This window comes from Dermacentor albipictus, chromosome 2 (genome assembly GCF_038994185.2).
Source record: "Dermacentor albipictus isolate Rhodes 1998 colony chromosome 2, USDA_Dalb.pri_finalv2, whole genome shotgun sequence".
Lineage (NCBI taxonomy): Eukaryota > Metazoa > Arthropoda > Arachnida > Ixodida > Ixodidae > Dermacentor > Dermacentor albipictus.
In genome coordinates, this window is record NC_091822.1 from 167082766 (window position 1) to 167093459 (window position 10694).

The 10694-nt window shown below is 46.5% G+C and overlaps 1 protein-coding gene across 1 annotated transcript in view; it reads left to right on the forward strand.

The window, feature by feature from the left end:
- LOC135910681 (carbonic anhydrase-like) overlaps nt 1-10255 on the forward strand; it is a 130667-nt gene extending 120412 nt beyond the window's left edge. Inside the window, exon 7 of the mRNA XM_065442721.2 lies at nt 3607-10255. Coding sequence (XP_065298793.1) covers nt 3607-3822 — 216 coding nt within the window. The 3' untranslated portion in view covers nt 3823-10255. The remainder of the gene's footprint in view (nt 1-3606) is intronic.
- Nucleotides 10256-10694: the final 439 nt, after the last annotated feature.

Consider the following 10694-nt stretch of genomic DNA (forward strand, 5'->3'; position numbering starts at 1 on the left):
ATTGCTGGGAGAGGTCTTCTGTTTTATTGGACGTAAATGTATGATGACGATGAGGATATTGATTATTATTATTATTATTATTATTATTATTATTATTATTATTATTATTATTATTATTATTATTATTATTATTATTATTATTATTATTATTATTATTATTATTATTATTATTATTATTATTATTATTAATATTATTATTATTATTATTATTATTATTATTGTTGTGCTGCTGCTGCTGCTGATGATGATGATGGTGCAGGGTGAAAGTTGGAGGCTATCTATTGTAATCAGCGTGCAAATGAGGGAGGACAACGGAGAGTTTGTCTTGTGTTCCTTCTGTTCACGTTGATTGCAATGGACTGCGTTAAAGCTGTGCTTCCGCATAGCTTTAGCTTGGCTCTTATGCCTCCGACTTTGCGAGAATAACCTCTTCTTCTTCTTCTTTTTCATCATAGTCATCCTGATCAAATTCGCTACAGTGCAAACAAAGTTCCTCTCACATAAATAGCTGGTTACTTCAGCCTCGGTTGTTTCGCTGTGTTATATACTTGCATCTTTCGACGAGTCAGGGTTGTCTTCCTGACCTAGTCTCTCTCTCTCTCTCTCTCTCTCTCTCTCTCTCGCGCGCGCGCGAAATGTTTTTGTCATTTTTGCTATACTTCCGTCAGGCGGCAATCGAACCCAGCCCATATGTCTACACATTTCCTAATTTCATCGCTCCATCCAGTTTTCAGTACAGTCTTCCATTCTGCATTTGTTCACACTGCGGAAACGTAAAGATCGAAACCGCAATGGATTCCGCTGCAGATTCGGTGCCCTTATTCTTCGAAGTTCGTGCAAGGCACAGTTTCTAACAAAAGGTTATGCTCTGAGTAGTGTCCGACTTCAATTCTGGAATTGCAATACGTCTCTTGAAATCGTCCATTAAATGTCAATCGGTAAAGATTTGTTGATGGCTAATTGTATCGGCGAATATCGCGCGAATTCTTATATTCTGCCGCTGATGTTACGCAGGGACAGTAAAGAAAAAAAAATGCTTTTGTCTCGAATAGCAGTATTTAATGTGAGACTGTCTGGAATACCATTTTTGTAATGTGAGGCGTACAGTCGCCGTTGAAACAGGCGGTGTAGTATCGCGCTAATTGACGCTTGTCGTCCGACTTCCGTTCACCACGGTAGAGGACAACGTTGGAACGCGCGTGCCGACAGTGTGTAAGATGATAGCCACGCCACGCACCGCGTGCTTCGCCTCCGTGACACAGTGCCGTGCGGATATGCCTGTCCCGTCGTTTCCTTCGCGACACCACGTGCAATCGCTAGCCTTATAGCGTCTCCTTTTCTTTCGTGTTTCCTTACCAGACTGCACGTGGAACTGCGCCGCGATATGCGACCGACTATTGTGTCTACATTCTGCGAAGCCGCGGGCGCAGAAGAAACAGGCAGGCCGGTGTGCTGCCTTGGGAACTATCCACAATGGGCCGTTGGCCCTGAAGTTTTCGTGCAAATCACGTTGTATATAATTCTGTTTTGAAAGAGAGAGAGAGAGAGAGAGAGAGAGAGAGAGAATCGTCGCAGTGGCGCTAACGCTCGAACACCGATTACGTTATCTGTCCACCAGAGGGGACGCGACAGTAGAGACCTACCCACGACAGTATGCAGAAAGTATGTGGATGTCTACACAGCTGTCGGTTTAGGCTCCTCTGGCCTCCTTGAAACCCTTGGGTCCAGGAATAGCAGGGAGAAAGTGAACATGTATGCAATAGATATTAGTAAAAGGCGATTGGAGGTTTGGTGGCAGAAAAGTACGGAGACCACAAATAACGGAGACGTAAAAACACAAAGTTCCCAATAGTGGTTCAGAATTTTGATGCTGGATTTTTTTTTTTTTGAAGATAGGTATAGGACATAGGACATCAGGCAAAATAAGAACAAGAGCTTGGTGGCGCAACCTACCGCCCCCCGTTTCAAAGGGGACGCTCATAGCATCCATCCATCCATCCATCCATCCATTCACCTCCAGGGTTGTCTTTCACTCAGTTCCTGACTCATGAAGTCTTCAAAGTGTTTCGCAGATAATACGACCGAGTGCAGGGGGCACATTCTCGGACGATCGCATTCGGCGATATCACTTTCCGTGCGCGCTTAAAGGATAGTTGAGCAAAACCGGGTGAGCCTATCGGCTGGTCGAACACTACGCCACGCGAAGGCCATAGTATACCGCCGAAAGCAATCGTCCGAGAATACGTCCTCACGCAGGACTGCCCTTCACCGCGTTCCTTTTAAGTGACCGCCCATTCGGAGCCTCTGTCCTAAGTTCCGAGAATACCATTCGCCAGCAGCTGTCTCCCGGATAGGTCACTGACACCCGTCTGGAGTCGTTAGTGGCCTCAAAGCTCTGCATGTCGAGTTATGCTCACTCCTTTGAGCGCCATGTGTAAGCAACAAGTCGCGGGGCGCATGGATTCCCGGCCACGACAGCCTCGTTTAAACGGGGCAGAGTGGAAAACTAGCAAAATTACTCTGGTATGCCCGGTGTCTCTCACTGACTTCGCGTTGTATTGCTTTGGCATGTTAAGTATACACTCAATCGATTGATCGATTCATGCACCAGTCAATCGATTCATTGAGCTTCAGAGCGCCGGGGCCCCGCCGCAGATCCCGGCGACAGAACTTGAGACGTGCGCAGAAGCACGAAGTTGTGTGCGCCCGTTTTGATATTCCCACCGACCGACTCCGTTGAATATCCACCCTATATTTTCACTCCGTTTTCATCATAACCCGTACTCTTCTTCACAACTTCCACTATACCCCCCCCTCCCGTGCGTGGTGTGTAGCAGGCTGGCAACCCTGTCTGATGATAATGTGCTCTATTGTAATAATAATAATAATAATAATAATAATAATAATAATAATAATAATAATAATAATAATAATAATAATAATAATAATAATAATAATAATAATAATAATAATAATAATAATAATAATAATAATAATAATAAATCTGTACCATCCTACCTGCAGTTTCCAAATAAGACTGCTGGAGGTAACTCTGGCACTTCGATCGTTCAGCCATTATTAGAATGATGGGAGCTTAGTACATGAATTTGATCCTTGAGCTTGTGGCTTCAGAAGTTCTGGCGGCTTTATGCGCTGCGTTTGATCTGTCTTGATCGGTCTTTACGTATCGGCCTATAGTTTAAACCAATCTTATTTTTTCTAGCAATAAGACTGCGCAAGCGCTTAACAATGCGCATTGTTGCATTCATCACGCGGTATTTTGTTGAAGACGATCAATTCGCAATGTCACCAAGCCGTTCGAAGCCGGAAGGACAAAGTCTAGACAAATCCATGTACTAACTATCATTCGCCCGCGCTGGCTGAATCACCATGCTTGCAACTGCCACAGACAATATATAGCGTCATAGTTTCCTCCATAGTTATTTTTGCACAAAGCTAGATGCCCTCTCCTATTCGCCTGCCTGTGCGCGGAGTGGCCGGTTGGAGACAATGCTCCTAAGGCCGACGTGACCGACCTGTCCGCCTTCTCTCTGAGTAATGTCCCTCTTTCTCTCCCTTCGTCTACCCCCCTCCCCCACCCCACAGCTGCAGCAGTTCCGACTCCTGCGCACGGGCAAGGACGAGAACTCGTCGACGCTGGTGGACAACTTCCGGCCCACGTTCCCGCTCAACGGGCGACGCGTGTTCAAGAGCTTCCCGTCGTCGGCCACGCGCCCGGGCCTGGGGCCCGAGGGTTTCCCTTCGGTACTGGTCTGTCTCCTTGCCTTGGGTGGTGGACGGCTGCTGCTGCTGCGAAAGTGAAACTGCTCGGGGTGTGGTGGCCGCCGCTGCTGCTTCTTCTCTGTTCCTCCTCAGACGCCCAATGCATCTGGTCTCTCGCACGCACACACACACACACACATGGGCACTCACACACACACACAGACACGAGATAGAGAGAGGACACTCGGCGTGCAGGAACCTTGCCTGCTGGACACTGGTTCACAGGACACTTAGAGTATGTAGTTCTTCTCACGCACCGTAGGTGGCGCACCGCCGTGAACATCGAGGTCGTCGTTTCCAACTCTCCGGGCCCCTCCGACACCGCGGCTCGCAGAAGAACTCCGAACAGTGCCGTGACACGTTGCGTAGAGTGGATCGACGCCCGCCCCCCTGTGGCCAGGACAGGAAGTTCTGCGCCGACCACTCGTTGGGACGTATTCTTTTTTTTTTTTTTTTCTCGCACGTTAACCAAGCCGGTGCTATACGTCGATAGGCAAGACGTCGCCGCGAGCGACTCGGTGGTGTTTGAAGCGAGGCAGTTTGTTCGGGTGATCGTTGTTGTTGCTTGCCAAGTTGACGCGGTAGCGGGGAAAGTTCAGGCGCCGATTCGACGAATGTGCACCGACGCCGTGAGCAGTGACATGTTGTTGATACGTGCAGAATACTTGTTTCTCTTTTTTTTTCTTTCTTGAACTCCCAAAATGACGGAATGCACCGAGTCACACTTTCGCGATGCTGGCCACGATGGTGCGTTTGGCTGGAGGCCACCGGTGCCGCTTTTCCTCCATTTTCGAATACGGAGCGCATTTGATCGTTTTCAATAGTAGTAGTCAGCACGTAAGTTGCGATGACGCGTAGCATTCTGTAGAAGATAAGAAACTGCCTTTGTGCGTCCCCATCAGAATACAACCTTAGACTAGGGCTATGCTTGCGGTTAACACTGTCGTTGCTGCCTTTTGCGCATACGGCACCCTTGTTGGGGACAAACACTATACGAGACTGCATGTCACCTGAGAGTCGGAAGTAGGACTTGCCCACCTTCGTCTATAAGTCCAGCGGGCGCGCATATAATTTCGCGGCGAGTTGGAGACAAGTCAGACAGGTCAGTTTATTGCGGCAAGATGCCAGTGACATCGTTCCTTTTGGACGGTGGAAAAATTTAGGAGTTTTTAAATGTGACTCCCGGTGTGTCACGTAGTAGGACCACCTACGGCTGTTTTCGTAAGGTCTACGCGCCGCGAAAACTTCTATGGGACGTTGAACAAGTTTTTCTAAACATGGCAGTAGAAATGTGTGTGCGTGGTTCGTTTGTGATTATTCTATCTATTTTCTTTGCCTTCTTCATTGCTCTTGTGCTGCGTTTTACAGACGGACAGCTAGGCTGGTTTGCGCTGTTCCACGTGGTGAGGCGGTAACCACATGGAGCGTATTCCCGGCATACTTGCGGCTTGGCGTCTCCCCGCGTCAGCGTGTCTGCTTTACGCCGCGCCTTGAGCGGATTTTATTATCGGCCGAAACGCGTTTAATGCGGTCAATCACTGCAGCGAATTCGGAATGGTGTCCACACCGGCAATGGTAAATGGCTGCGTTAAAAACGAACGCAATTATACGCTTTGTGACGACAAGCCGGAAATATACGCTGTAATTACGTCGCATGCATGTGGTTGTCACTTGACAGCCGCTAAAGTAGTCACTGGCAAGGGACTTGTTACGCGTCAGATCCTCCGTCAACCTGGCATTAAGAGATGGAGTAGGCGTGGTTTTCATTGCAAAAAACGACACTTCTTTTTTTTCTTTTTTTTTCTTCGGAGTTACACTGCCCTTAGAATCAGGGTGAAAGTTTTCGTCCTTCCTTTAGATATAGAAACTATAACTGTGTAGTTGTTGACAAAAGTGATTTCCTCAGGCTTCCGGACGATATAGTCGCAAATTGCAACCGTGAAACAATAATTAAGGCAGCTGAGCTCGTTAAAGAAAGCATTCTTATGAAGTAAGCCAATCGTAGCGAAGTAAGCATTTTAATCGCGGAACTATGAGATACATCGACAAGACGGAAAGCATTACGGAACTTCCCACTTTGTTTGATAAAGAATCCCGTTTTTTTTCTTTTCGTTTTTTAAAGCCAAACACACGCTATATGCAGAATACTATCGCCCATGTCGTAGCGTAGAAAAGAAAAGCAAAAATGTAAACCACGGGGCAGCTGCATGGTCTAGTTGGTATTAGAGCAAACGTTAAATTATTATTATTTGCAGCAAATCCTTATGTAACAAAAATCAAGGCGAGGAATACTTTTTCGTCATCCCCACGTATTTCTTCATCATCGTCTTCTTGCTTCCATTTTTATTTTGTTAGTATATATTTTTTTTCAGCTAACGCAAACATTTTGCTGCCATATGTGTTTGAGAGGCACCTTCCTCTCTCAACACCTTTTACCAAGTTTTTTTTTTTTTTTACTAAGCTTCTTGCCAATAGCGCCCCGTCCTTGACGTTTCGTAGTCATATAAGTGAGCTATAGCATATGTATAATGTTCACATAGAGCTTACGCATAATCCATGCTTAAGTACGTTCATACGGCACAGCTTAATTGCACCAACTTTACCAACATATCTTGAGAACAGAGCTGTATGTGCGTCAGAAGTTATGGAAGGTTAACCCGGTGCTTGCTTAATTTTCTAGTGCCAAAAGTAATATATAGCGAGGTGTCCACCAGTGTGCGCACACACGAGCGGTTTTTCCAACTAGGATACATGTAAGACAGCGCGTCATGAACTTACAGATACGAAATGAGAAACAACGTGAAACGTTGTTTACGCCCAGTTCCTACAGGAAGGTGAAACACGTGACATATTCCAGGAAATGAGACCTTGGTGCGACACCTTTGCTATGCGTCAGTGAGCTTCCTGCAATGCGCAGGGCTGTCATCAGACTGCGAGATCTCGCTCGACCGAAGAGCTTTTTTTTTTTGTGCCGTAAGCCGCGGTGTCCACGTACACATTATAATGCTTTTTTTTTGGGGGGGGGGGGGGGGAGGATTCACACGGGCACCCGAGGTGACAGGGATCCGTTTGTTGAGTCAGTCGTCAGTCAATGAGCCAGATGTTCTTGTCGTGTTGTCATTTTTATTATTATTATTATTATTTGTCAACGATCTGCCCTACGCTTAAGGTGCACGTCGGAGAACGGTTTATAGGGAGCTGCAGCGCCGAATTGGTGCGAGATCGAGAGAAAGAAAACGTTATGTCTTCAGCATATTTTTTTTTTCTGTAACGTGCTTGAACCGGCGAGAATGAGTAGTTGTTTCACATCTGCAGTTGCCTCGAACCCGGGCCGAGTGATTTGTCTGAAAGCAGACACCGCTAACCATCGGCTCTCTAAAGCGCGCGGTCGAACGGACCTACGTTAGCTGGAAGCTAAAAGCGCACGCGGAGGTAGAAGCTTCGTTGTCCCCTCTTTTCACTCGATGCTTAAAATGTTTAGTTCTGCTTAAACTGTTGTTGAAATCTTAGAGTCGCAAGTTCTTTAGTGCGCTTAAAATATTTAGTACCTCAGAGTTTCCAATCGGGAGCTATTTCCTTGTACAAGAGTGTGAGAGCATCTGCACCTGCAACTTTCCTATGGCATATGGAACGCTTCATTTGTTTTATGCAGAAGTGCATCATTCCGGTGGATTTGGCGTTTGCCTGTAGAGCACCAAAAAAAAAAAAAATGTGCCCAGCTTCAGTTGCGCTCGTAAAGTTCTCGTATAATAGTGTCCGCTGTGGCAACCTCTGTAACTGTTTCCCGAGAGTGACAAAATTGGTTTTAGTTCAATTCTCTCTTCATCACAGGTTGTCGATGTCAGATGACCTTTTCCTTTTCCTTTTCTGATTTTATAATACATGCATGTCGGGAATCCATGATCGCAGACAGATTGTTATGGTGGTAAAGACCGCTGGACACGGTTCCATCAAGCCACACGAATTGTATTTCTGTAACGTACGGCATCGGTTCCCAAATTGAAATGTCCATCATCGCGTGACTATGCGTTCTTTGGCGAATAGCGCACGCCGACGCGTCCGCGTTGTACAGTGACGAGTAGTAAAAAAAAAGGATGATAGAACGAAAAAGAAAGAAAGAAAGAAAAGCAGTGCACGTAGTGCCAGCTGTTGCATAGCGAGATAATAACGCTCCGAGGCGTGAATGTTGTGTTTTCTGGCAGAGGCTATTGGGTGCCGTGTAAATAGCAATATTGACTAAACTGTTACCGGAAGCACCTTCCAGTGCAACCGCGTGCGTTGCTATGCCATCATGCTGTCATAGCGCAGAAATGGGGAAACGAACGGGTGCATACGAGCAAAACAACATTGGTTTGCCAAGACATGATGCTCATCCAGTTGTCAGCTGAGTGAGCTTTATTACTGAACTTTTAAGACATCCGACGGTGCAAGCAGCACCTGCCGTTGTTACAGCGCCAAGAGAGTTGCTCTGTTTGTCCACTCCATACCTAAACGCAGGCTTCCGCTAGGGCTTTTGTTTTGTTTCTACGCGTACGTTGACCGCTTGTTGTGGCGCAGGAGTCCCGCGGTAAGGTTCGAAAGAAACGTTGCCACGTAAACTGCTTTCTTGCGACAAACGTGAAAGTGGTGCATCGAGTTCCCTCTCCATTGACGTTTCCGTCAAGAACTATTCGCTGCTCCCTCAATTCATCGCACAAGAACATATAATCGTGTAGATTTAGTTCTTCGCCCGAGTGACACGGAGGCATCTTTGCCGTATTCGTGAAGGTTCGGTTGTTGTGTTGCTGCCGAAAGTTAATGCGAGAGTTTAGCGTTGTAGCAAAATGGAGGCGTGCCATTTTGTTTGTTTCTTTTTGCGTTTTTTGTGAGGGCAGCCGCTTGGCTAGCGTTCTTGTCATAATGCAGTTGACGCTCGAAATGCAAACATTTGCGCTAATCGCTTCGCCGTTTAGCTACGTCTTACATATATCGTCTTGCCAGATCTTTTTCTTAGACTTCTGATGACTTCCGTGAGTTGCAGTCGATGAAGCTGCGCGGCGGGCTCGCGATTTGTCAGATGTCAGAAGCCCCGCGTCTCCTCGTGTAACAAGCACTTGTGAACGAGCCCGTACACGCTTGTGTCGCGTTATTGCGCATGCGCAGCGTAGTCGCGTTACGCATATGTGCTCTCAGTTCCTGGCGTCTCCGTAGCAACAAGTCATTTCGTTTTTCCCTTACAGGTCATACTTCGTCCGGTGTTGATTGTTGTTGTTATCGTTGTTGCTGTTGTTGATCTTGTAGTGGTTATTTAATTGCACGCTCCGGCATAGAGCAACGCGCCTTGTTTTGTCTACGTTTACGCAGTTATTACGTTGTTGAGTGAACCGCCCCAGAGAAATATTTCGTAAGTACCGCAGCAATACGAGGAGTGTCTCAAACGAGCTAACCTTAAATCGGGAAGTCTTCGCAGCACGCCTTTTTTTTTTAGTTGTTTATAAATGTCTGAGGGCGGCTGGCTGCAGCGGAGAAGTCATTGGACGCTTTCGTAGCGCTGACGTCATCTGCGACGTAGAGTTTCATACAATTACTAGAGGGGACTGTGGGCGCTGGTGTCTACAGGAGCTGCGAACAGACCGATTCAGCCAGCATGGAAATGATGGGTAGTGCATGGGTCTGCCTAAACATCGTCCTTTCGGCTATAGAAGGCTTGGTGACGTTGCAAAACGATCATTTTTAAGGAAGTGCTGCGCTAAAAATAATAAAGTAAACATCGTGAAAATCGTCCGACGGTAGGATTCAAACACAGGACCTTTAACGCAGAAGCCGTATATTGAAACCGTTACGTCCCAGACGCGGGGACAAGCGGAACTACTCCAATTATAGCAGCGATTATGCGTGCTTGCAGATCCTTATTACCTTCTGCATTAAAAAAAAAAGGAAGTGTAAATTGGTTTAAAACAGCGTTCGCTTTAGGCCCAGATGAAGCGTGATAAAGGAAGCCGCAAGAATGTCTGAAGCCACAAGTACGAAGATAAGACAAGTCCATGTACGCTAACCATCGTGTACCGTGGTCGGTGAACGATCGCTGCTCCGACGTTCCCTCTAGTAATTGTAGTAAACTCGGTGACGCACCTGCGAGATGTGCGCTCCAGTAACGAAAGCGACATCGTGCGCCTTCGCACCCGCTGTTTACGAGCTGTGCCAATCAAAAACGACTCGATTTGAGGCTATCTCGCGCGTTATTTGAAGAAATACTTGTTAAAAAAAAAAAGAGGCCTATGTACTATTATTCATGCTGCACGAAACTTGTTACACATGTCGCGCCCTTCCCTTCGGCCTCCGTTTGTGCCTGGTCGCTTGTTGTTCACCGTTTTGAGCGAGGGGGAAAAAAAGAAGAAAGGAACGCGAAAGAAAGGGCAGAACTATAATGTCGCATCAAATAAAAGCAAAGTTTATATTTATTCCGCAATAAAGGACATGTTCGTTTGACGAATTGTTGTGTGCACGGCTCTTCTTTCTTCCCTCCGCACATCACGGCTTATAAGTCGACTCTTTTTGAATTTCGGCCAAGCATACTGGATCGATGTAAAAAAATAATAATAATAAGAGAGAGAGAGAGAGAAGGGGCGAGGGGAGTGGTGCAAGCGTTCGACCTATGTGGGCCGTGAATTTGTGTTCTGGTTGCGCTTTGTGAAGGCCGGATCTGGAATGGACGATGCGTTGAGTTATACGCGGTAGAATACGGTATTTCTCGTACTTTCCTCTGTGTCACTTTCGTTTAGCTCTAAAAACGAATAATGGGATAGCATTTTACCTATAATAGACACGCAAGTAATGGGTGATCTGCGTTCATCCGCTTTGAGTCTGGGAGTTCCTCCAAGCAGAAAGACCACGAGCTCAAATAAGCACTCAAAGAAGCAAAAGGACAGACT